Source organism: Phoenix dactylifera, chromosome 8 (genome assembly GCF_051530095.1).
Source record: "Phoenix dactylifera cultivar Ajwa chromosome 8, Ajwa_hap1_PhDact_Kaust_v1.1, whole genome shotgun sequence".
Taxonomy (NCBI): domain Eukaryota; kingdom Viridiplantae; phylum Streptophyta; class Magnoliopsida; order Arecales; family Arecaceae; genus Phoenix; species Phoenix dactylifera.
This window is the reverse complement of record NC_143197.1, coordinates 10,080,215-10,107,737: the sequence shown is the minus strand read 5'-3', so window position 1 is coordinate 10,107,737 and position 27,523 is coordinate 10,080,215. Positions and strand designations below refer to the sequence as shown.

Here is a 27,523-nt window from a genome sequence, read left to right as displayed (position 1 = left end):
ATACAAAGCACAATACTATCGTAGTTTTATGAAAACTATTTTTTTTCATTGGCCATATTTTCATCCCCTCCTGTGCTCGTGAACCAAACAGTCACTGTTTCGGTTCCTTCCGGCAACTGGAAGATAGCACCCGTGTTCCCCCATTCACCCGCCGTTGATTAGCAGTACTATCTCAAATGGACGGTGATGACTCGAGGGAGAGGTTAAACAGATGGGTTCCATAATTCCATATATCGCTTTTTTTTTTTTCTGAAAAAGAATAAGAAAGTGTGGAAGGAGGGACAAGCCCACCCCCGCGTAGCAGCCTTTATTGGGCCCCCATCCTATCAGGAGCGTGTTCGATGCGGGCATAAATGACACCTCGGTCGATTTTACTTATATCCTCCCTGCTCATGGAACCGGCTCGGTGACCTTTTTAGGCTCCAGCATGAATCTACCATACGAGTACGTCACATCTGGTACCACTGAGACTAACAGCGGATCAGTAATCTTTTTAAACTTTATGTCCAAGCAAAAAGCATCCGATTTTTTAATTTAATCTATATTTACATATTTCAAACTCGATGGAAGTAGGCACAATTCTGCTGAGCTATCACCTCAATGGCTTCCATGTACCACTTTTGCTACCGTTATGCCCGGTAGCGACCAAAGCCTTCACCAGCGAACCCAGCGTCAGCCACGCAAACAAAGCCATACATACAGAGAGAGAGAGAGAGAGAGAGAGAGGGCGAGAGCACGTGTAGTGCCTGCCTTTTTAAAGAGAGCGACCGCTTTCTTGGCGGCTCCCGATCCCATCCCATCCCATCCCATCCTCCCCTAAAACCCTAATCCATAACGAAACCCCCAAAACCCTAGCCCTCATCGAAGGAGGAGGAAAAGAGAGGCGAAGGAATGGAGGCTTCTTTAGGGCAGAAGCAGAGGCAGCTGGAGTTCCCGAGCGTCACTCTCTCCCATGTCTCCTCCTCTCCGTCTGCCCCCCTGCCGCTCGCTGCCTCCGCCTCCTTCGCCGCCGCCCAGCCCGGCGGCCACTGCCTGCGGTTCCAGGACCCGAGCTCGACCGACCCCGTTCTTGACCTCGATCTCCGCATCTCCCAGGTCCATTTTATTGTTCCTTTTCCTTTTTGGCTTCTTTTGATCGAAATCTTGGGGTTGGAGAATGGCAGCAGTTGGGTTCTCGTTGCTGTCTGTCGAACTCCCTCTTTTTTTCTTCTATGGGCTGGAGCTCTATTGGCTCTGTAGATTTTTGGTTCGAGTAATGCAGCTGATACTCAGAAAGTTTTCTTTTCTTTTTTTTTACCTCTGTTTTTTCAGATCTTCCGTCTGGGCTCCGCAGAATTGTTGTGTGTAAGCCAAGAATCAGGGGCCACTGATGCAGACGAGGTTTGTTGGATTAATGCTAATAACTTTCTATTTCTGTATACTCTTGGTGCTTTCAAAACTGAAATTGGCCTCATTCTTCAAGATTTTACGGTGCTTCTTTTGTGGGGCAAGTTTTTTTTTCTTTTTCCGCCCAAGATCGCGACCATCATGGTGGATGGCTGATATATAGAAACCAATATTTGGAAATGATCACCGATATAGCGAAATCTAGGTTTGGCCCCATTCTTCAAGGTTTTATAGCCTTTCTTTTGTAGGACAAGTGCTTTTTTATTTGCCCAAGATCTAGACCATCACGATGGACGGCTGATTTATAGAAACCAATATTTGGAAATATTCACCAATATAGAGATTATCTAGATTAACTACTTTTAAGGCATTAATTTTAGTGCTTGGTAATTAAAAAGACGGTTCACGGTCGAGGAAAAAACAATGAAAAATCTCAGTTGGTATCCTGATATTATGTTTAGTGATATTTTTGGATGTTTGTATCGTGTTAGCTGAATGCCCAATATCAATACGAATTAATATCTCAGCTGGGATTGGGATTACGGAGGAGACAGAAACCTTGCTATGGGAATGCTCAGCTGCTTGAATGCATTGCCCAATAAATGATTATTGTTGATCATCAAGTTGGTATGTATAAACCACAAACCAGTTGATTGAACAGCGCACCACAATAAGAAAGAGGAAAAGAATGAAGAAGATTCTATATAAATATAAAAAATAATAAAATACAGAAAATAGTTCTTTTTGAGATCCAAAGGAAGGAAACATATTAGATAGGGGTACTATTCAAGAGATTAGAATGGTGAAACAAAAAAGAAAAAAATGCATGATTCATTAGAGATAGGTAGAGATGGATGGGAACTACTCCTTACGTGCGAGCGGAGGCTATAACAGAAAGTGAATCGGCGCAGAGAAAATTTCAGTGAGGAAATAAGGAATGATACTTAAAGGAGGAAACACATTGTGGAAAACAAAAGAGGTTGCTAGATAGAGAGAGGCTTGCCCTAGTCAGATTTTGCTTAAGGAATTTAATATGAAGAAGATTCTTGTAAGGTATTAATTGATTCCTTTAGGATATTAGATGGGATATTAGTTCAAGAGAGAGGTTATGTTGGGATAGAAAGTAAGATTAGAAAAATTTTGCAATACTTCAAAATTCAAAATTCTCACTTTTTAATATAGAATAGATTTATTTTTTTAAAGACGCTACTTTCTTCATTTAGTTTATAATGCTACCATTATCCATGTAAAGAAATGAGGGGCAAATCAATTAACCATTGAGTGGGTGGGCAGATGGAAATTTTGAAACAAAGTGCTGATTATACGTGAGGGCATGGTATTTAGAAAGTATTTGATGTAAGGTGAGGTTTGTCTTGATTGTACATGTGGGAATAAATCTTTCCTTGTTTTGTTAGTGTTTGAAGTCTGACTGGTAAGCCAGTTGCTGATATAGCAGCACCGAGAAACTGCTTATGCCTTATGCTTTACCATTTGGGTATTAATTTGCTACCGGTGGGGTTTTGTATATAGATTATTTGATATTTGTTTGTCATTGTATGCATTTGATATGCTTCATGGATTAGAAGTTATATTAATGTAGAATGAAAATAAAGCATGATGCTGAAATATCCAAAGTGCTTGCTAATGGATGAAACCTCTCTTTATTCTAATTTCTCTCTCTCTCTCTCTCTCTCTCTCTTTTAAACATTGTATTCCAGGTATAATAGCAAAATTTAATAGGAAGAACAAATGGTCTATATCTATTTTGAGAAATTATGGTAGAAAGTGCCATAAACAAATTAATTATTTGAAGACTTAAGTGCTCCTATCATTGTGCTCATCATCTTCTGGCAGGTGATGATGAAATGCATAAACTTTTGACTATTCTAAGATATTGGCTATTTAGACTGGTGCTTCTGAATTGAGTTTCCATGTCGAGCAGGAGCATAATGCCCTGAAGCTTGCATACATCTGGAGAGCTACATTTTGAGTGCGATTCACGATAAGTAATTTTCCATGGACCATCGAGGGGTTCTATTGTTGCCCTACCTGTTATTTCGTAAGGACTAAGGCCATTAGAAATATGCAGCCTTGCTTGGAACTGATTTCCGTTGGATGCTCTAGGGTGCTGTGAGTTCCCCATGGTGGAACAATTCATAGGAGACTTTTTTGCTGAGGTAGACTAGAACTCTTTGTCATGAGTGCTTATATGGTAATTTGGGCAAATTTTATGATAATTTGTTGTAAAAAATGGTTATTGAGAGTAATAATCTCCAATTCTTTGGTGGTTTAAGCAATTTTGAAGGAATTTAAACTTCAGAAAGCTCATTCCTGGAAATGTTGTTCTTAGTAAAGGGGTTTCCCATAATGTGACGGACTAGTTATACATTATATAGGCTATGGAGATTGCTAGATTTAATGAATTTGTCTGTTAAGAACTGTAAGTTTGCATCTTACGTAGATATTGTAGTTTACATCTCCTAACTAAGAGATTTTGGGCCCATTTTTAATTCTGTTTCCAATGCCATTCTTATTTTTTCACGCTTTAGTGCTGCTTTAATTTGGGGTATATATTTCTTTTAGAAATATTTTTGTAAACATTACTTGCTTCATTTTTGCCAAGCCATATATGAGCAAAAGCTTGTGGATGCCTTGTTATAGAATATGGGTATGCTAGAAGTGGCGAGGATTTGGCTGTAATATGATGTATGCTATGTTCCGTGTAGCTGATATGCGTCATAATTTTTATATCTATTTGTTATGCTTGTGCTTTTCTTTAGGACCAAGCTAAGAAATCAAAATTTTATGGTCAATTTTCACAGTTTCTTGAGCTTGTTCTTTTTTAAAAAAAGGGATTCTTTGTACAAGATATTTGACAACTTTTTTAATCTTTAATCTACATTTCCAATCCAGAAGCCTTTTTCAAGTGCAATCAAGATTGGTTTTAGAACAGAAGATGAAAGCAAATCCTTCCTTTCAGCATTTGAGCAGTTGAAGCATGGAGTGGTTAGTCCAAGATCTGGTACAACATTTTCTCAAGCTTACATGGTTGAATAATTTATTACTATTCCAGAATGTCACTGTGATACTGCTTTTAGATGTTTCCCTTTAACAGCTCATCTCATAACTATGTAGTGAGAAGTATTTATGTATATGTTTGCTTAGAATGTACGGCTTCTTAGTGTTAAATGTGAAGTACAGAAGAATGTTTGAAGCATGTCGTCAAGATTGGAATTAAGTCGTAGATTGTAGAGGTGGTTAGATTGGATGAGATCGTGGATGGAGTGATAGATTATAATATTTTCTTCTTTTCTCGAAAACCTTTACAATATATAAAAATAGTGAGAATTAAAAAAGAGTTCATTACTACCACAACTACAACCATTACAACTCAACTAATCCTCAAACCCGATCTAGTTGGGTCGGCTACGTGAATTCTTTTCCTCCATTCTGCTTTATTTAGGCCTGAGAGCCAGTAAGGCTACCAATCCAGTTGGTTGGCCTCCATTGTTACCCACGCTGTCTTCCTTGGAGACTCATCTTGTGAAAGAGCTATGAACATGACAGTGTTTCTTATTCACCAAGATCTCAAGTAGTTGTTAGAGCAGCCTCATTTTTTAAGTTCTTTTGGCTTCTGCGCACAACTAGTCATGAGTTAGAATGAGCTTACGTTTTCTTTCCCCCCCTATCGTCTATCTTTTTGGATATTGTATATATATTTGTAGTTTCATTTGTCGAATCAAGATTATAAAGGTGATAGACCTGCGGTTCCTTTTCTGCATTTTATCTTGTACCTGAATTTTCTCGATTGTTTCCTTTTCTGACAATGTCTGCTTGCTGTTATAGTGCTGATTTTAAGAGCTCCTTCTTTGGTTAGCAGCTGACAGTAGTGATGGGACATTATTTTTGGTTACTGTTTTTATTGTATGGAATGTAGTTTAAGTCATATCTTTTCACTTATATGGGGATCTTCTGGTGTGAATTTTGTTTTTTAAGTCTTAAATTTTATTGCTCTTTTATTAATTCACTACCATTTAGTTAGATCATTTGGTTGCACAAACTGATACAATTTATCTTAGCTAGTGGTCATGTACATTAGTGTAAGAGGATTGAGACTAAACCTATAACCATTAGTTTCATCGCGGCTGCTTGTGTATTTTAATTTCAGGTGGAGCCTTGGAGAATGGATCCCTAATAGCTGCTAAAAGCAAATTTGACCACAAAATAGAGGCCACTTCTGCGAAAATGTATTTCCATTACTATGGTCAGCTGCTTCATCAGCAGAATATGTTACAAGATTATGTGAGGACAGGTTATACTATCAGACTATTATCATTTATCTGTTGTACTTACATTTTGCCAGTGGATTTTGAAGAGCTAGCATGAATTAGTGACATTTTGTTTAAAACTACTAAAATATTTCCCTCCTGCAGTTCTACCAGATATAAAGCTGGACATTAATGGGCAATTTTATGAAGCTGATAATGACATAGGATTTTATTTTTAGTTCAGGAACCTACTATGCTGCAGTGATTGAGAATCGTGTAGACTTTAATGGTCGTGTGGTTGTTGATGTTGGTGCTGGTAGTGGCATCCTTTCATTATTTGCTGCTCAGGTATCCTCCAAAATTTTTATGCATAAAGTTTTTAAAAGTATTCTAAGAATGCAGGACCTTCTTATAAATGTGTTCAGTTTGATGGATATGTATTCATAATCTCTGACCTTGATTTTAAACATTTAGGCTGGTGCCAAGCATGTCTATGCTGTAGAGGCATCTGAAATGGCAGAATATGCGCGCAAGCTAGTTTCTGGGAATCCGTTGCTCGGACAGCGGATCACGGTTGGATTTTTTTCACTAAAGCTAGACTGCATAAGTGGAAATTTGGTTTTTTTTTTTTGCAATATACGCTTATAACTTTGCTTGTTCAGTAGTGGGTCTTTGGTTCATGATTGACAGGTTGTCAAAGGTAAAGTTGAGGAAGTGGAGCTGCCTGAGAAAGCAGATATTCTAATTTCTGAGCCAATGGGTGAGTTTTTTTTATTACTATATTGCCTTCTATTATGATAGCATAAAGTGCATAATAAGAACTGCCTGAACATGATTCTAGTTTATTATTTTGTGGTGCTGGTTTGGAAGCCCTGTCTGGCCATTTGACGTCTGACTCCGAAGTAAAGCTTTAGAAGTTTACTGAAACATGACCCAAAGAACACATAAGATTCAGCAAAACTTTGCTATGGTGGAGTGTTTCACTTATTGCTAAATTATGGAAATAATTTCAAGATAGGGAAAAAAGTTCTCCCAGTCTACAGGTTTCATTTTGACTTTTTTTTTGTTTTTTGTTTTAGTTTACTTTATTTGCTTCTATATCCTTGAGCTATTTATAAGCCTCTTCATTCAAGCTGGAGAGCCGGTTAATCTTATGTACAAGGACCATGTCTCTCATATCGTAATATTCCTTATAATAAACTTCTAATCATTTGGACATTGTTAGAAAACAGAAGGCCCTGTTTTTTATATGTATTTTTTGCAAGATTTTTTCTCTTTTTTAAAAGTCAACTGCAATTTATGCATCCAAAAATAATTCTGTCATGCATTTGGGGCCTGTTTGGCTAAAACCTGACAGGATAGGCTTGGATTGGAGCGCCATGTGAAGGGAGGGAGTGTGAGAGGGAGGAAGTGAGAACGTGGAGGCCAGTGCAGCTGGGAGCGGTCCACGCGACCGCTGAGCTCTTTCTTTCCTGCTCTCCCTCTTCCTCCTTCCCTGCGGCCCATGTTCGTTCCTGGGCTCTCCCTCCTAATCATGCAGGGAGATCCCAAACAGGCCCTCCGTTGTGCTCCCATGTAATAGGTGCATGTGCCATTTGTAATCATATCCTGTGATAGTTTGTGTATTCAACTTAAATACCACATCAAAAATTAGTAAAAGTATATTATATCTAAAAAATTAAAAATTTATGTTTGTCATATTATTGATTGGACTATGGGACTCTCTTTGTCGAGGTTTTTGCATATGCATTGCACATCCTTGACTCTAGTGGGATATAATGTATCAACCATCATAAAATGACTTATAAAGTTCCATCGTGCTTTGACTATATACATCTGCATTCACATTTTAATACAAAGCAACATGAGTATGTCTCTTAAATAAATGGTAACCAATTTTCCCCAATATAATATTTATTGCATTTGCATTCCTAATCCCACTTGGATGGGTGGAATTTATAACCACCATGTAATTCATCAAATGAGAATTATCTATCTTGGGATTCATCAGATGAGAAATATCTATCTTGGGATTCATCAAATGAGAAATATCTATCTTTTTTTGAAGCATTCAAATCAACATCAACCCACTATAATTACTGTTGACTTCATATGTAAGAACGTTGGGCAAGAGAGGGTGTGATAGTAGAGAGACTATTTTGTAGGAAGGGAAGTCCATGATATCAATTGCATCCCTGCTCATGCGGTAGGGTGATTTTTCGCTCTTCGAAGTGGTATATGAATAAATTATCAAAAGAGTCTGGGCGGCAACAACTCTCCCACAAGACTTGCTAGACTAATTGGCAATAGCTGGCTTTTGAATATGTAAATATTGGTGATCACCAAAGCCAAGGTCCTTTTTCTTTGCTGATATAACAATTTTTCAGGATGATTACTCTTATCAGTTATCACCTAGTTCCTCACCTACATGCTTCCGTGTCACCACATCTGTTGGTATTCTGTGTACTCAATCTTTGAAAGAAGTTATCACCGGCTCACTTGGACCTCAAATGAAATGCCCCTTGCTGACAGTGAACATAACCTTATATCATAACTAGTCATTTTCCTAGATTTTGTTCTTAACCATCTTATTTTGCAAAAATGGAATCTAGAAAACATGTCTAGTTGTGAAAGGAGTTCTAACACATTTCTCCAAGAACCTATCCAGAGTTGTAAACCTGAAAATGTGGGTCCTTTATAAAAAACCATAAGTTGTAGCTTTTTCAGGGAATTTTTGGGTGAGATGAAACGTTTTCCTTGTGAGAACCTGGTTGATTCCAACACGTATATTTTCTTTTGCTATCTGAGTTCAATGTAGCTGTTTTGTGGTGTTTCTGGTTATAACCTAAATTGGAGACAGTAACCTAAATTGGTAAGGTCTTTTGGCCATTTTTTCCTTCTTGACTTTCTTGGTTTCTATATTGTTCCCCCCTGCAATCTTGTTAATAATTGTATGTGGCTGTGTTTGGGTGATGTACTGTTGGTGGATTTGATGTTGACAGAACTTGCTTTGGAATGATTTTCTGAATAATGTAAATAATAGATTAATATGCTATCAAAAATTTTTTAGGCACCTTGTTAGTCAATGAAAGGATGTTGGAGTCATATGTGATTGCAAGAGACCGATTCCTTGGCCCCAGTGGAAAAATGTTTCCATCGCTTGGAAGGTGTGTACAACTATCAAAACTGCTACTAATATTTTCTTGGAGACGCTTGTGCCTCTATGGTGTCATGCCTCTATCACCAGGGATGGTAGCATTATATTGGGGGCATCTGTGTGGTGCTGTTTTCTCCATTAGATTTATTATATAACTATTTTTTCATTTTATGATATAATAAGATAGTACATTTTTATATCTTTTTTAAGAGAATTCATGCAAGACTATGATAACTTGCTAGATGATGCAATACATCAGTAAATCTTGTTGGTGTAACAATTCTTATGTTTCTTCATAAAGATTTTAGCAATGGAATTGTAACAAAGAGACTCTGACATGAGTCTCAAGTTGGCAAGTTATAATGGTTTTGAAATTCAACTTAGAGATCTGTAATTTGCAATATGTGTATGTAGTAGTGCAAAATATTGAACATAATTCTTTGAATCGTACAAAACATTGAGCATATTTCTTTGAGTCATGCCTGTTTCCCCTAACAATGTTTTCATAAAGTTGCAGTCTTCTTGTTTCATGTCGTCCTTTGTTAATGTCATTCTTGTCTTTATATTAAGACATCTTACATTCTAAAATTTGGAGGCTCCACTTTTACTCAATATTTTGAGCTTCTCTGGGTGAGTGATGGATCCTTGCCGAACTCTTGTAACTTGTAAGGGGACCTGACATAGTCTGGTTTTGAATGGGAGTGCAAATGACTGTGAATTAAAAGAATTTAATTTTTTGTAGTCATTAGGTGGGCCGAATATAAATAAGGGAACACAGAATACTAGGCAAAGATTAGTTTTTTTCCCTTTTTGTGGTATGCGTCACCATTTATGTATCAAGTCGGATGGGATCATACGAGGTATATCGTACCAACTTGGTAGGGTACTGGTATTGGTATGAGCCTCAATATCTTCTCTTATCAATATATGATACCAAGGTTAGCCGAACTGGTATTGAGGCCCATACTAGTCGGACACATTGACACACGATACGTTGTAGCGTGCCGGTTTTGAGTCGACATGCCTTTTTTGTTTTTTCAACTTTTTTAAGATTTAATGAGAAGGAATTATGCCTTTTGGGTTTTTATCACCTTGGTACACCTTAAATGCTTCTTGATGTTTTGGAGTGATTTTTCTATGTTACCGTGGCATTGCTCAAAACTTGGCAATTTGTGTCATTGGGTTTGCTACCCTCAGGCTTTTGCGTGAGCGTCAGGTTGAAACCAAAATCTAAAGAAAAAAAGTTAGCGATCTTGGCTTCACACGCTAGAAACAATATGAAATATCCTAAAATCAATTAGTGAAATACAAAACATACAATGATACAATCAATTAGATGTATTTAAAGTACAACATGCATACCGATATCTAAAATATCTTCTAGAGGCCATTCTCGTAGATATTGGAATTGTTAGCATAATCAGAAGGTACATCACTAACTAAGCAGCATTGTAGTTATGTACGCTCTAATAAGGTACACGTTCTGGGTTATAATCGGTCTCAAATCTCTCATTGAAGCTCTGACTCTGATGGGCGTCTTCTAGCTGATGATACGACTGTGAAGTAGCCCATCCAAATATACAGGCAACAAAATTCGACCAGTAAGATTTTTCGGGCTGCATAGGGTAGCAGGCATTGAAAGACGATAGCTCAGATACTATATCCATATTCAGCTGCTTGTGGTTGCAAATAATAGGAACTAGCATACGACTTGGAATCTGATACATCTATAGATAATAATCCATGCGCAAGGTCATCTGCAGTTGCATCGTGTCCTTCTGAACGGCCTCGAGGAGCCTATTTTTTGTATGTAATTGTATCCTCGTGAGCCCTATTAGGTCGTGCACCGTGGCTTCTATTTTGCGTGGCATGCGTACATTGAGACTCATTGGTGACCCGAAGATCATTCTATAGCTGTCACATAAATGGTTGTCTCATATCTTTCATTCTCTCTGATCACCTGAACTAACCATCATTGCTCTATCTGGTGTTTGAATCTGAGTAAACTGACTCCATATTCTCTATCGGGGCTGCAACTGCCTTTCGTTTTCTTTTTTGGCTACATTAAGCAGCTGCCTGCTTTTTCTTCGTGCTTGTCTGCTTGACTGTTCTAGAAGGATGGATGTTATCCTTCTGAGTCGGATAGCGTAGTGACCTTGTCCAAGCAACTCAGTTATATCTCTAGTAGGATGCTTGGACATGTTCATGTGATGATTGGCTCCCTACTAACTCCTGTGTTTTTGGCTGATCAGCTAGAAGCATTCGTAGAATATTGTGATCTGCGCATTGCTCTGCATTCATTCTAGCTTTACTGGCTATGAAGTTGGCCACTTGTGGAGGCGATTCTGGCTCATTGAGCTTTGGCTTCTGTTGTTGGCCCATAAGCAGGGATCAACCTCATCTTGAACAAAAGCATTGTGGGTCGGATCCATGTATTTCAGTTCCACTTTCTCTTGAGTGCACTTCAGTCTCAACCTCAGATTGTAGTGGATATATACAAGGCCGTTGAGGTGCCTTTATGTTAGATGGCTCCTCTGCTTATGATAGATGAGGGCGAAGGTGGATCAGTTGTGCTAATTGCCACTCGAGAGACTAGGAGAGAATTCGGATGGCTAGACACTTAAGATTTCTTACCGATAGACTAAAATCGATCCACCATTCAGCTTCAAAAGTATTGAAGGAAATTACATATAAGATATTATCATATTAGTAACTATAAAACTCAAGTAATAGTTATCGTTGATATCTACTATACTTGAATTCATACTTTTTTTTACGTACGATAGCTGCCAAGACTCAAATTGTCAGTGTCCTTCCTAAATATTTGTCTGTGGAAAAGAGATATGTTATAATACGTTAATGATTGAAGACACGAGTTAATTTATGCATGCCATTTAAGTTAACTTATCTCTTGCAGACATAGGGCCATGATTTCTAGATCAGGCTCTATCTTGTAGATCACATTACGCAGGGCGCCCGAAGTTCCTCATCCATATCGGTTTCAGATATGGTGTACTGGAACTTTGGGTTTAGGTAGTAAATTGCAGATAGAGTTTGTAATTGTTTTTTAACATTTTATAAGTACAGGAGTTGTCGAATTTTCAGCGTTCTTGCCTACCTACTAGATCTTACTACTCTATGCATTTTAAAGTTTCAATTTTGCTCAGCAATGTTGATGTACTTTTGGGCATGCTTCGGATCTGCCTCTTTGATATGATTCTGACCTCTCCATTATATGATATAGAAAGCCCATCTGGGGTACGTCTTGCTGTCTACAATTTGAAGCACTTTGTATCGTGGTTCGTTGTACCTGCTCTTATCGGACGGTATGAGACGTAACGTACTATACCGGTACACGGTATGGGAGGCGTACCGTTACTCGGTACGGCGAAAAGACTCCGTACCGTACCGACATAGTGCTAGTGTGGCACTAGTACGGGGTCTGGTACTGAGACAGCAAACTTTGCTTCGTATAATAGCTTGATAGTCTTTACTATCTTCTTGGTCCGCTATTAGAACATCTGCCTCGTTACCAACTTCTCGACATGGCTCCCTTCACTGCCGACCCTCGCAAATCTACTCTTTTGGCACTCGTTATTGACAAACATCTGATGTAGGCATGTTTTCTTCTTAAAGAGACTATCAAGTGTAACGTAGTTAGTAGCAAACTCGAGACCTCTCCATGTGTACGTCCTCATTTGTGATAGGACCTATGTGTAGTTATAAATAAATCTAGTGATGGGCTGGGTTGTTTGCTGTCTACTGCACTTTACAAATCTTTCCATTCTCCATCAACATGAGGTCGATACAATGCACAACACAAGGGGGCCCATAAAATATGTGGCCGTTGCTCTATCAAGATCTTCCTGCCATCTTATACTGTGGCCCATTACTCAGCCTGTGGGTATGCATCAAATGCTACTTGTTTGTCTATTTTATTCAAATTAGGGTCTAGGCTACGATGCGTATGATCGCATCCAAACTTGAATAAATGGACGCCAAATTTTGGTTGTGAGTGTTTGCATGCACCTAAACAAGCTTCAATTTTTTTATGATTATTTTTTGAATTTTATTTTTTTAACTTTTTAATCTAAAAATTTATTTCTTATTTAAAAATTATATATTTGACAAAAATTAAAGATTTTAGTTTCATTATGTAGGTTATTTATAGATCTACAACATATTACGAAATAATGCCATAATTAAAAGTTTTGGCATGACGCCTATTTTTTTATTTTTCTTGACGATTTGCGGCCTAAAAGAAAAAAAAATGAAGAAATAAAGAGGGGAGTGCGGGAATACCTTGAAAGAGGCTTGGATCTTGCATTTTATTGTTGAATCGGTGTTTATTTTTTATTTTTGGGGGAAAATTGGGTAGATTTTGAAGTGGGGAGGTGTGAGAAGCAACATAAGCTTCTCATGGCCTCTCTCTTCAATTATAGGAGGGAAGGGAGCTGATTCAACATCGAATCGGTGCGAACCTAGCGGTTCGCGCAGATTCCACTCCGAACCGCTTGATTCAAATGGTTCGGAGCAATTTGCACCTCCTTGGTGCCTATACTGATTTTTTAGGGCGAACCGACATGTTATCAGGGTGGTTCGTGGCGGTACCGCATATCATGATTAAAATACCGGAAAAATGCCACCCGTGGTTCACTTACATCTAGTTGTAGGTATCCAACTACTACCTAAGTATTTTTTATCTTTTAGAAAAATTTCTGATATCCTTTAACCATCTTTTTTCTCGACAGTCAAATGATGAACATCAAGTAAATTCCACTTGATATCATCAATCAATTAATTAATGCTTGGTCCAATTACTTCCACTGCAATCTCAGTGCTTTACTAGTTCTTTGACCATTGAATCATCTACATTATATTTTGCTTTCTGAATTTACTCCATATTGTTGCTCTTTGCAAGTACACATGAGCTGGCCACTTCACATGAGATGGTCAAAGGTCTCGGCATTCACCTAGATGATTTGAAAACCTGAATCAACTCTTATCAACTGTTATATTATTAATGATTGCTATGTAAAGGAGATTAAATCTTGTTGCTCAGCTATTAAGCTGCATAATGCCAGGTAGGCTAGAGAACTTCCTTGTCCATGAATGGACCAAATCTTTTTCTGTTAATGCTGGTTGTATTATTTCTTTATGAGATCATAGAATGTGGTTAATTGATTGCTTTCTCTCGCTCTCTTTCTCTTCAAAGTTTTCTTTTCAATATCTATTAAAATTAGCAAATTGTCACTCCTTTTGTAGTACTCCCTGATAATGGTGTCCATAAGGTCTCGCTCTTGAGGACTCGATTGTAATCATCTAGCCTTTTCCTGCTTATTTGGAATTGGCTGTATTGATTCTCATTAGCTGAGTATTCCTTTCTAGAGCCACCTCTGATGTTTCTCCAAATTTCTACATTTTCCTTCCTCACAACGTTCATCCGTGTTAATTTAAGTCTTTCTCTTCTTTTTTACAATCTTAAACACAAACTAAAGTACCTCTACTTATAGGAGCCTCATCATATTCTTATTGTACATGTCCATACCCTCTCAATCGATTTTCCATCATTTTGTCCTTAATTTATACAACTCCTACAACCCTCTAATATATTCATTTCTTAATATATTATTCCACACATCCATTTTAACAGTCTTTTTCTGGCTACATTCAATCTGTTTTCATATATGTTTTTATTGTTCAACACTCTGAGCCATATAATATTGCAAGCTTTACTATTGTTCTATAAAGTTTGCCTAAAGTCTCTAAGGCAAGGTCTGCTGAACCGACCGGAACCGGTCGGTTCAGCCTGTACCGAACCGGTGCTGACGGACACCGGTACGGTATAGCATATAAAAACGGTTCCGACCCAAACTGGGTCGGAATCGATTGGTTCCACCGGTGCGAATCGGGCCGTTCGTGCCGGTACCGGTGCGAACCGGTCTTTCCCCGCGCGTGGGTGCGCGGGGAAGAGCGCCCCCGTGCGCGTTTCCCCGCGCAGGAATCGCGCGCGTTTCTCTAGCAGGAAATCGCGCCCAAGCACGGTTCCCCGCGCGGGGCACTGTGTCGATTCCCAAGTGCGGTTCCCCGCGCGGGCACCGTGCCCACGCGGGCTGCCAGCCCGCGTGGGGGCATTAAAGTGGCATTTAATGCCACTCTGTGGCATTTGATGCGTCCGTGCGCGCGGCTTTGGTTCGGTACCAGTTCCAAGCCGGTACCGAACCGGAACCGTACTGATGCCGGTGCTCACCGGTACGCCGGTACAGTCGGTCCGGCGAACCCTGCTCTAAGGTTTGCACCTATCACATAATATCCTAGATGCACCTCTTCACTTAATTTCGGCAGCTCTATTTCTATTACATATATTTTCATCTATCTCTCTATTATTTTTTTTAATAGATCCTAAATAACAAAATTGGTCACTATGTGGTATCTCTTATCCATCAATCTTAATTGATGTTCAAGGTCTCGATCTTGAAGATTGTGATAACAAGAACAAATCCACAACCCTTTCATTTCAAAAGAGATGCCTTTTTGTGGTATTAATAGCTTCAAAACACCATAATAATTGCTTTATCTGTTCAAATGATATGTTAGAACATCTTTTGAACGCGCGCACATGTCTAAGGTGTTCTCAATAATGCTTCTATATCTCCAGAGTTGAACATTGAGTCAAACATGATTTCCAGTCCTAAATGCTTTGGCTTTTACTTTTCTCTTTTCCTCTTCAAGCTGGCAAAGCACTCCTTAGTTTAAAATGTAGGGCTCTAGTTTCAGTGATTTCAGATCTGTTGATCTGCTGGGGAGAATATGGTGCACAAAAACATTTCACCTTATTGCTTTACCAAATTCTATTGGTCATATGCATGTCTAGGATTTTTATATGTGATATTATTCTTATAAATAACTACTATTAAAAAAATTAATAAGCAATTTAAAGTAAAAAAATCCACATTTATTCCAATCATTTCATTCTTTCTCGTAATATCAGCTCTGCTCTGTTTCTGTACCATTCTCCTTAATTCTTGGCACTGATCGGTGATCGTTAGTCAATCGGAAACTACAACTTAAGCTATGAACACTCACATGAAAATATCTGTGCAATCTTCCTGGGCTGCCATTCACAGTTTCATTGAAGAAGCCTCAGAGACTCTTAGTTAATCAGAATCTGGCTTCTGAATTTCTGCTGTATTTTAATAGCTCATGGGCCTTTGTATATATTACCAAATAGTTGGGCCTGGGTTTAATGGTTATGATAGCTCGTTGTTGTTCGACTAGATTGTAACATTTTTTGAACTCTTTGTTTGATGCTTTTACTTGCTTTTATTATGAACTGACATCTGACCTCTTCAATTTACTATTTCAATAGGATACACATGGCGCCATTTAGTGATGAATATCTTTATGTTGAAATTGCAAATAAGGTAGGTTTTTAACAATATTTCTTTTTTCTTTCTCTTTCTTGCATCAAATATATCATTTAACAAGGTCTGTATTGTATCGTATTCTTCATGTTACAGAGGAAATAGTTGCCAGTGCTTCATTAATATCATGCCCCCTTTTGCTCATAGTTAATCATGATGATACACGCTAGTATGCTACACCTTATGAGAATCTTTTTAAGGTTGGAATTTTCTATGAATTCGCATGAAATTCTTTTTGGTTTTTGTGGCTGTTAAATGTGGTCTTGGGCCTGATGTTTACATGCTTGGAGGAAATTATTGTTGGTATATACATATTCTTTGGTTAATGGTAATATAAGATGCCAACTTAACGAAATGGTCCAATATCAAAGAGAAGCTAACGACGAGATGCTGTTGCAAGCTTCCAAGGTCCTGCATGGGCCCTCTAGTAGAATTGTCAAAAGCAGAGATGTCAAAGAAAATTAAGGTAAAAGGTACCTAGGATGCAGGTGCAAGACAGCAGGGGCAATACCTAGTTACTAAGAGCGTGATGATGCAGCAGCCACAAGCATGTAACTGACTAAATAATTAGAAATCTTCCAGAAAATTATGAGCTTTGTTAGCATAGTCCATGAGGTGGCTTTCCATATTTTTCTCTATATTTTTTATGCTTAACTCAACATCCGGATTCATTGATGGTAAACCATATCCATGACAATCTTTTAGGCTTATCAAAACCTCTTATCAGCTTCTGCCACGATTGCATCATTTGTCAAACAAGTTTTTTTTTTTTTGGGGAAAAAAAGATGAAAGAAATGAATCAATAGCAGAACCATATAAACTGAGAAATAGAGAGAACATAATTTTGTTCCTTGAACTTGGAGAAAGCTGATGGTCTAAGCAATCCAAACTCTTAAATGGCTTGCTCTATCATACTACTTAAGCATCAATGCCAATGATTTTTGTTTTATTTGACATGCACATCATGCTTGTCAAGTAGCTCTGACTATCCCAAGTGATGGGCCAATTATGTTGCTCAGATAGTTTTGGTTGATCTTCTTCAGCTATCTTTCTTTGATATTTTCTATTGCAAAGTAACTTAAACATCTTACGTAGAAAATATCTTTATTTCACTACTAGAAATAATGGCAATTCCTTCATGTTCCTGATAAACATGCAAAGAGTTGCAAGACATCAATTTTTTGACTATTGGTTAAAAAAAGGTTACACTAACTTGAGAAATCTCTCTAGAGTAATGAGATTAATATGGAAAGAGCTATTTGCTAGTTTTCTTCCCAGAGGAATAGAAAGAATTCAAAATCCTTATTTTGATGTCATCAAGGTGTTTCATGGACAAGTGGGTCCTGTTTAGGAAAGTCCACTTTCCCATCAAGATTGCTTTCTGTTTTGGCCTACCCAGATAAGTACCAGTTTTTATTATTTTACCATCTTTTCTCCAGGTCCAATAGTTTTAACTAAAAAAAATAAAAAAGAGAAATAAAATAAGGTTGAAAACCAATTTTAACATTGTAGTATATTTTAGTTTTCATTTGTAGTTTGATGATAGCAGATGACGGTCTGCATATATATATATATATATATGCATATGAGATCTTGGATAGCCGAAGTTATGTGAAAGATTACCTCTTCTCTAGGTATTTTGGGTCATGTATAATGCTTCTAAATCTTTTCAATTGACATCAATGAGAGCATATGTTGTATAAAAATGTAGAATAAAAAATTTGACAAATTACCCATGCATCTGATATATTTGGTGCTGTAAGTTGTATTTGGTCAGAAATCTCTAGCTAGCCACTTTTTGGATTTGTTGTTGCCGAAAACTGATGCCACAATGCATTAAGTTTTAGGCGTCTCAATAGAAACTTAGATGAGTTATTAGTTTACTTTCATCTATTACGTCTTTCTTTTGCTTTACTTGCCTGGATTATGCCTGCTACTATGCTCTGCACCTGAGAAATTCAAGATGAAAGAGGATTGATGGAGGTTCTGATCCATCAAGTTAATTCTTTCTTTTTTAATTTTATGCTATCGCAATTTTTTCTTCTTTGGTGAATCAAAAATTTTTCTTGACTTTTGCTTTCTCTCTCTATCTCTCTCTTTCTCCGTGTGTGCGTATGTGCACACGTGTACGCATGTGCGTGCACTTGTGTGCATGCATGCATGTGCACATGTGGATAAATTCTCTTATGAGGTGTCTATTTACTAAAATATGAAGTTTCGATTGGAGGCATTATGCAAAATATCAGGCTGTACCGTTGGTCAGCAACATACCTTTTCCTTCCATAGAAATGCACATGCATGTGAGGGGTATAATAAAATATGAAGTGTACATAGAGGCATCATGCAAACATCAGGCTGTACTGTTGGTCAACAATCTAGCTTTTCCTCTTATATATATTTGTATGGTAGAGGTATAGATTCAAACTTTAATTACCTATCTTCGCTGCTCAATATGCATATATGTATTCCTTTGCTAGCATAGGCTTGTGATCTGTATTCTTTAGTTCATTAGGATTAATGACTGATAGTGATGAGTATAAAACCTTGATTCAGTTGACATATATAAGTTCTCACTTAGTTGTAGTTGATACCGTTAATGTTCCCAGTTGATTTTATTTATTTATCTTTATTAGGACTACTATTAGGTTATGGTTATATGCATTTTGATTTGCCACAGTATGTATACGTTGAAGTTGGTCCATTTATTGTATTGGCCGCACGTAATATTTTAGTAATCATTATTGTTCTACCATAATGATATAATTTGTTGTTCTCAGACATGATACCCACCTAACATGTTATTGTATTTATACATAGGCCCTCTTTTGGCAGCAGCAGAACTATTACGGTGTTGACCTTACTCCTCTCCATGGATCTGCTTTTCAGGGATATTTCTCTCAGGTTTGTCTTGCTATTTCTTTATATGATCTGTAAGCGTCAATTTGCATACATCTTTAGGTTCCCTTTTGTGATGGAAATGACATTTCTAATCTCTTGGAACTTGGTGATGCAACTTCTAATTAATAATTTGATAGTGATAGCACAATGTCAATTTTGATAATGATTTCTGGTCTTCCAATGTTTTCAGAATATTCTGTACCAAAGAAATGTTTACAGGATGTTGATATTGGAGTTGTTTGCAGGAGTCAATCCATTCATTTACATATGTGCTCCACTTTTGCATAATCTAACAAACTCGTCGCACCTTCTTTCTTTTTTTCGATCATTGCATTATTCTCTTGCTGGTAATATAAATCCTTGGCCCGGTAAAATTTGTGCGATTTTGGTTGGTCATGTGCTGTAGTGCATCAAAAATTCAACAGTTTTCAGAATCATACCTTGAAAGTTAGTAGAATGCGACATATTACTTATTATATTTTTTGATTTCTTTTAATTTTACAATTTTGTGAATCTTTGATTTGCCATTTACCATCAGCTGGGAATATTCCCTATTGATGTCTGCATATGAAATTATTTGACATGAAGAATTAGTATGTGTCTCAATAAGAAACTTCTAAGTTGTGGCGAATCAGCTAAGGAAAATTTGGAGCTCTACAAAGATATCATCAAACTATGTAGCGTAAAAGCACAGCTATACATGAAGGGGTGAAATGGTCTCCTGAAAAACTGTGTAGGTATTACTGAGCATCATCGATGTGAGATGACCATTCTGCTACAGCTATTAGTCCCAACTTCCAGCTCAGGGATATTGCATTTATATAGCTCTGTCATATAATTTCTAGTGGCAGATCTAGTTTCTTGTGTGAAATGATTTGGACATTGTCCATAGTAGAGAAATTTTCAGGCCTTCCTGATTGTATGAATTCAAGTTGCAGACTGTATAGGTTGGCGTTTGAATCTTTAGGTGCTGTAGCTGTGCCCTCCTTTGCCCAATATTGCATTGATAAGGAATTTGGCTACCATTTTTAGAGAGTTCATGGGAAGTTGAGAACTGACTGTGAATTGATGCCAAACTCTAAGAAATCATGCCTTGATATAGAGCCAACTTTGTAGGGTTTTAGAAGCTTTTTGTTGAAATATATATGCTGTTAATTCAAAGTAAAAGTGGTTTTAGATGGCTGCTACTCTTATGAGCTTATGGTAAGTAAATCAGTAGCATATAAATTCTGATTGGTGCAAAATGCAAAATGCATTATAACTGTTTGAGTTTAGTGCACTAGGTTTTTAGCAGAGCTTGTTATTTGTCACCATAATGATGATAGAGCATTTTCAGTACGCATAAAGAAAACGTGCTAATTTTTCACATGGGTACTCGAATAACAGCAAAGACAGTAATCGGTTTGGTTGGGTAATGTTTCTTAAGATCTTAATCAAGGTCCGCCGTACCGGTACCGGTCGGCGTACCGGTGGCGGCCCGGACCGGTACGAAACCGGTCCCGTACCGGTCCGTACCGGTGGCGGCCCGGTCCGTACCGGTCCAAACCGGTGGCGTACCGGTCCGAACCGGTCCCGTACCGGTCCGAACCGGTGGCGTACCGGTCCATACCGGTCCCGTACCGGTTCTTCAACAATAAATTACCGGTACCGGATTTTACGCTGATCCGGTACCGGTCCCAGGCCGGACCGGTACGTACCGGCCCGTACGGACCGGTACGGCAGACCATGATCTTAATAGTGTTGATTAAAAATGGATGCTTACAGGATAATCACAAGTTGCTGGTACCCAATAATGTGTAACAAGTATACTAGAATAGACCTTTGTAAGAAAAAATTACAATTTGGAATAAGCCAAATAGTGCCGGCGCTAATTCTTTCTTAATGAATATCAAATTTTCATGAGGTTGGTGAAACAAGCCAATCTTTTCTAAACTAGCATGCGGTGTCTGTGATCTAATAGTCAAGAACCATCGAATATACAAAGATGATTTCTAAAGTTGGGCGGAGAGCCAAGAACCAATGTCTAAGAAGCCTAAGAAGGTAATCCGTTTCTGAGAATTACAATGTAAATCAAGATGATCAACCAATTCATGTTGATTGGGGAGGTGTCTTAAGTCTTTGTACAACATTAGAGGTCAATACATATGTAGCCCGAGTGAGCTTCTTGCTAGCCTACTCATGTTCAGTTCAATCTTGAGCTCAAGCTCGACTTGCTTGTTTAGCAAATGTGCCGAACTCGAGCTGGGTTCGGCTCACTCGGTTTTGGCTAACAAGCTAGCTTGAAGGTGATAAATAAGTATGTACTATATAACATTTTTATATATTAATATTTAATAAATATATATTATATTTATTATTTTTTATAAATAATAAATACTAGCCGCTGAATTTCAATTCAATAGCTTACTAACTAAATTGTTCAGCTGTTGGATTAAAATTCAACAGCTAATAAATGATGGGTGATAAGGGAAGCCCTAGAAGTCTTCCGCTCCCACCTTGCCGCCATCCTTGCCCTTTTTGGCTTTCTCCATCAATGACCACGGCTCCCTGCTCATTCTTGTTCGCACCACTACCAATGCCTGTCCTCCACAACGTCCACCCATCAGCGACCATCGCTACCAACCTCACTGGCTCCCACTCCCTTTCCTTTACCTCTTATTCAAAAACATCTCTGGTTTCAATCTCATCAGCCATCCATTGCCTCTTTGGTTTGATGGTGGTTTTAGTAGTCAGATGCTGCTATGGTTGTGGGATAGAGGGAGGAGAAAAAGGAGGTTAGAGAGGGCAAGACCGACGATGAGGACAATGAGAACGAGGCCAAGGATGACCATGGCAAGAGCGAGACCCCTTCAATTTCTCCAGATGCAAACTCACTTGATGGGGTTGGTAGTCGGATGTTGTCATGCCAGTGGGATAGGGAGAGGATAAAGAGGTGGGTAGTAGTGGGGTCAGCAGTGGTCCCTGAGCAGGGACTGGTAAAATGAGGCGGCAATTATGTGGGAAGAAACATATGATAATTCTTTTTTCTGATCTTAATCAAGCCAAGCTCAGTTTTCTCAGCCTGACTCAAGCTTGCCAACTCTTTATAAACTTGAGTGGAGCTTGAACAAGGTCAAATTCGCTCGTGTTCAGCTTGTTTGCACCCATACACACAAAAAGGTGAATTCTGCAATGTCGTTGTCTCAGCCCAATTCTTTAGAGGGTGGACTAAATGGTAACATTCGGATGTTTAATAGATGCATCAACAAGATCAATCTGTGCGAATGATGATAATCTGGTTGAACAAGCAACTAGTGAGAGTTTTCTCTCTTACAGATATTTGTGTTTTCTGCATTTTATTTTTCATTGCATTGTCGTAAGCTTGGCATTGTGGTGAGCGCCTTGTTCATATATATATATATTGGGTTGTTGCCCTTATCAGTTTATGTTCATTGAAATAAAAATGTGCCCTTGATTGTTAAACTTTGTTGCTAAATTCTCTTCTAGGAATTTCTGGAAATTCAGAGAGTAATTATCTACGATTTGCTTTACCATCATGGCGTGATCATTTAGTGACAGCTTTGCATACCCATTCTTGTCCCCATATGAGCACCATTGGAGGATCTACACTTGGCAATAATTGGACTGTTGAAATCCATGCCAACTGTCAAGTGTCTAATTGTCATTGTGCAAGTCCCAACTCACATCTTCAACTGGCCTTGCGGTCATTTTCTTGATCATGGATGTGCAGCAAGATCATTTGGGTTTTGTTCCCTAGACAAATGAATCTGAGTTAGACCATGCTATTTGGTGCAAAACCGTTATAGAATATTTTTCTAGTGTTCTCCTATTTAGTTTTGTGCCTGTTGCAATTTTAATTTATTCGATGAGATTTATAGCATACAAGATTTGGCTGCATCATTTTTCTGCATATTGTCCATCCCATTTTGAAATAGAAGGAAAAAATCAGAAACTTCACATATGTTAGAAAAAAATTGTGGAGAAAAGAGAGTATAGAGAAAAAAAAAGGCTACATCTATATTATGCTGGGTTAAACATGGCATTCTAATTATGAAGCATTTGTTTTGTTTTTATTATGGAGTGTAATTGTCTATTAGTAATCAATCAGCATTTCAAGAAGTTTAATGAAAAACTTCTACGTTTAACTCATACTTGGTTGTGTATAGCTTCTATCAAAATATTACTTTCTAAGCAACAATTAAATAATAATGTCGGCTAATAATCCAAATTAACATTTCATTTTTTTTAATGTTACCTTTTCAACTCAGCTAAAGATTTATTAGTTTGATAAAGCAAGCAACTCCGCTAGCCAAGAAGATATTAGTTTTAAGTTGTTTTAAGTGTTAACGAATGAAGAGTAAAATGAATGTGCATCATCTGTATGTAAGATGTAGCTCCAATTTACTCAGAGGAATGTAGACCGACATGTTCTTGGTATTTTAATCTTTGTCGAAATGTATTGAAAAATTTAACATTTTGGTTGTAGTTTGTTTCACGATAACTTATGATTATTCAGAATCAACATGCTCATTAACTTCCCCCCACATCCTGTCTTAAAGGGCTTCCTGTCAGTGCCCGTTAATATGGTTTTTGATAACTTGCTATACATAGTACTAGTGCAAATGAATCTAAGGGGCTCTCCAGTCTGCATATATTGATCTTGATATGTTTGTTGTATCTTACTACATAAATTCTATGCTTATGTCTTCTTCAATTTGTTATTGATGAGAATGCAACTTGCATAATTACAACAACTTTTTATTTTCCCTTTTATGCAGCCTGTGGTGGATGCTTTTGATCCTAGGTTGTTGGTTTCTCCGCCTATTTTCCATACACTAGATTTTACTTGCATCAAGGTATAGTTAACTGTGAATCTACATTTCTTATAATTTGCTTGGAACATTATATTTTTATTTTTTGGGAACTTCCCTTATCTTTATGTCAATCTTTATGTTTTATCAAAGTTGCCAATTTTTTTCTTGATAATTCCTGTCAATTAATTTTATTGTGTATTCTCGGAGAATTTTCATACCATTATTTAACATTTCTGTCATTCATTTTGATTATGTGTTCATAAACTAATTAGTTTTGGCCTTTTGGGGCTTGATTAGCATGCTTTTTATACATAATTCCTAAATACACAGGAAGAAGATCTATATGAGATTGATATTCCGCTGAATTTCATAGCATCTGTTGGCACTAGGGTGAATGGACTGGCTTGCTGGTTTGATGTTTTGTTCAATGGAAGGTAAGAATTTATGTTTCAAGCTAAGCAGAAAACCTGTTTCTAGCTTATCAACTGTTGCTCCACCTTTTTGTTAAACTACAAGATGACTGTTGTAGCACACTCTAAAAGATATGTACTTGAGCATGTCTTTATTTTTCTTCCTTTTAACCTCCCTTATTCTATGGAGCATTTCTTATCATGCATACTGCTCGAAACTTCTTATTTACTCAAAATAATTGGCACTAAATTTTCGAAGACACAGGTTTTGTCTAGCTGGTGTACTGGACCTTTGATGTAGTGCCTCAAAGACACCTAAAATAATATAGTTTAAGCTGAATGAACCCTTGAAATCCTGTAGAAGTGTTGGAATCATGTGTCCGTTAGCATGGTCATAGCTAGGCAATGTTTCTAGCTGTCTTTCTCAACAGGTCCACTTATTGTGGCCAAATGACAAATGACCAAAGGCTCATTTAGTTCTGATTGGCATTGATTTGATTATAAGTGCTATTAATTATGTTTAAAACTGCTTGATTAGGGTCCCATTGGCATGTGTCCATAAAAATACATCGAAACAGACCAACCTAATCAAATCTACTTATATCCTTCATATTTTTGTGCATTATTTTTTAAAATTTAGTTCTGGTGTGTATGCAAGAATTAGTACAAATCAGCTACTGAGCATTATTATCACTTGTATAATTAAAATTATGTTTTATAATGTTCAAGTCAAACTTTCACATCAACACTTACACAAGTGAATGTGAAAAAGAGAGAGTTGAATGAGAAGAGAAGAGAAATAAGTAGAATAACAATAGCTACCATGAAAAATATGATGTTCAATGGGATGTCATGGCTCATGGGTGGAGAGCCCCCATCCATTTCTATCTTTCTCATGGTGGTCAGTGAGTAGGGATACGTGTAACCTCTTTGTTTTTGACGTGAGATGTGCTTGTCATCTTTTGTACTCTAAGGTCATGTTTTGTCTATTACAGGTTGGAATTGGTTGATAAATGTATTTTGGCTTTCATAGCTTGTGCCACATATTCAGTGGTCTTTTTTATGTGATGGACTATGCAGTTAACTAATGTTTTGGGGACATTTAATAGAGTTCTTGGCCATTTAATCTCAAGATTTGATGGATTCAGATTGTTACAACCCAGGCATGCTGCATTTTTATTTGCATGCAGAACTTTGAAGTCTTGAAATATACCAACTCATATCTATTGTCCCATTCATTTTTGCAAACATTGAATTTAACATTGATTTGTTAAATGAAGCCATTTTCTTCAAAGCTTAGCTCTTTTGACTAAACAAAGTTTATAAGCCCAACTCCTTTGAGTTAAATTTTTGCCTTCTTGTGTCGTTTTACCAAAGAAAAAACCTGTCAATAGAAACATTTTCATTTTTTCAAACTTAAATATATCTTTTATTAGGTCATTTCCTTTTGTATTGACCCTTCTGACATCATTTCTATTATATGACAATATCCTTCTTCGACGAGGAAGCTAGTCTTAGGCTTTTAGCATACTTGCTTGAAATCTACCTTCCATAGTTTTGCAGGTTTTGCCACATCTGGTGGATTATACTCGAATGTATAGTATCATTTACATTTAGTGTGTTTCTAACTTCACATCAAAATTTAGTTTATCTAGTCCTCATAGTCCAAGGTAGTCCTTAGTTTTTCTATTTCACTTGCAGGAATGTATAGTGTCATCTTTCAACAAGTTTTGTTGTTATGAAAATGGTAGAACGTGAATTCGTGAATTCTGTTTTAACTAAATATAGGTTAAATTTTTTGTTATTATGATATATTATAGTTTACTTATTATTCCCTCTTGCATCTATGCAAATGACATGATCGTATCGTGCAGTTCTGTTCAAAGATGGCTTACTACCGCTCCTGGTGCCCCCACAACTCACTGGTACCAGCTGCGATGTGTCCTCGCCCAGCCACTTTATGTCATGGCTGGTCAAGAAATTACAGGACAGCTTCGCCTTGTAGCTCACAGTGCTCAGAGCTATACCATTTACTTGACCATGTCAGGTTGGTTGAATTACATAACATGCATGGTTGGTTGTATATTTTAGCGCTGGTTGGTATCTGCTGAGAATTCTGATGTGTTTGGTGAAATATTTTGAAAAGCTAAAATGTGGGGTGCTGGTGCCAATCAAGGAGGGATATTACAGACATCTTCATGCAAGCTTGAACTAAAAGAACCCTATTATCGGTTGTCCCAGCCACAACCCTATGTGCTGCCGCAAGATCAGCAGGCACAACAACAGCTTATACAGCCACAAGTAAGTTTTCGTAATGTCTTACTGGGAATGGAGGGTGGGGGAGAGTGAATCATAGTATTATTGAATGCTGGTTAAATCATTTGACTTGATGTTGTAGATGGAACCATAGCAGATTGACTTGATATTAATATTTTAGACTTAGAAAGAAAAAGACATGAGGAAATTCATTTTTTCCACTTGATTGTAAGAATTCTCTGGATCCTTGATCTGTGATACCTTCACGAGCAAGTTCCGAGACCACCAGACATTGCTAATGGCAACAGGTTGCATGATTATGGGGAAGTATTCATGGGAAGCTATTGTTTGATTTATTTGTGTATGGTTATGAAAAGCAAGTTTGGGCCTTTGCTGGTACATGTATTGGAGGTCTGGTGGAATATTGACTGGTCATAGCTCTATATAACCCCGTTTTGTCTACTGCAGCCTGAAAATTATTCACACATTTTGGTGGAGTATGAATGCAAAATATGTTCATTTTCCATGTTTTTTATGTTGTAACAGGAAGTCTCCCCCCAAATTCAAGGTGGGACTGACCCCGGCATGACAATACAGTCGTCACAGAATTCAGAAGTTTTAGATCAATAGCATCCGGTCCCCGAGAAGGCCTGTGGTTGACTGCAGATCATATTTGTAAAATCATGTACTTCATCCAAAATATTTGTTGCATTAGTCGCCAACAGTGCTGTTCTGTATATTTTCACTCTGGACTACTGTGTATTACTGAGGTAGCGGCTGGATGGGGACATTCTGCTTCCCCACCTTCTCACACAAGTCATGATTACCGCATCAAAATTTAAAATTTGTGGAATAAGCTGCAAGCTCTGCTCTCTTCATCAATTCATGGATTTTTTCTGGCGGTTACGGG

The 27,523-nt window shown here is 37.7% G+C and overlaps 1 protein-coding gene across 2 annotated transcripts; it reads left to right on the top strand.

Moving 5' to 3' along the window:
• Positions 1-609: 609 nt before the first annotated feature.
• Positions 610-27,495, top strand: LOC103704954 (putative histone-arginine methyltransferase CARM1). 2 transcript variants are annotated; one of them, XM_008788495.6, is made up of 15 exons: positions 610-1,095; positions 1,312-1,380; positions 4,300-4,408; positions 5,555-5,698; positions 5,899-6,002; positions 6,129-6,227; positions 6,345-6,414; positions 8,725-8,821; positions 16,181-16,235; positions 19,053-19,136; positions 23,912-23,989; positions 24,278-24,381; positions 26,232-26,404; positions 26,504-26,658; positions 27,160-27,495. In XM_008788495.6, the coding sequence occupies exons 1-15, from the start codon at positions 892-894 to the stop codon at positions 27,241-27,243; spliced, it is 1,629 nt and encodes a 542-aa protein (XP_008786717.1). In that variant the 5' UTR covers positions 610-891; the 3' UTR covers positions 27,244-27,495. The 2 variants fall into 2 exon arrangements, with proteins under 2 accessions (XP_008786717.1, XP_026659622.1); XM_026803821.4 differs by having other exon boundaries at positions 660-1,095; positions 4,303-4,408.
• Positions 27,496-27,523: the final 28 nt, after the last annotated feature.

Excerpts from the sequence above, each read along its gene's own strand:
- LOC103704954 (XM_008788495.6), top strand. The coding sequence starts at position 892 with ATGGAGGCTTCTTTAGGGCAGAAGCAGAGGCAGCTGGAGTTCCCGAGC. Across the intron at positions 1,096-1,311 it reads TCGATCTCCGCATCTCCCAG|ATCTTCCGTCTGGGCTCCGC; the intron begins GTCCATTTTATT and ends CTGTTTTTTCAG. Across the intron at positions 24,382-26,231 it reads GATGTTTTGTTCAATGGAAG|TTCTGTTCAAAGATGGCTTA; the intron begins GTAAGAATTTAT and ends CGTATCGTGCAG.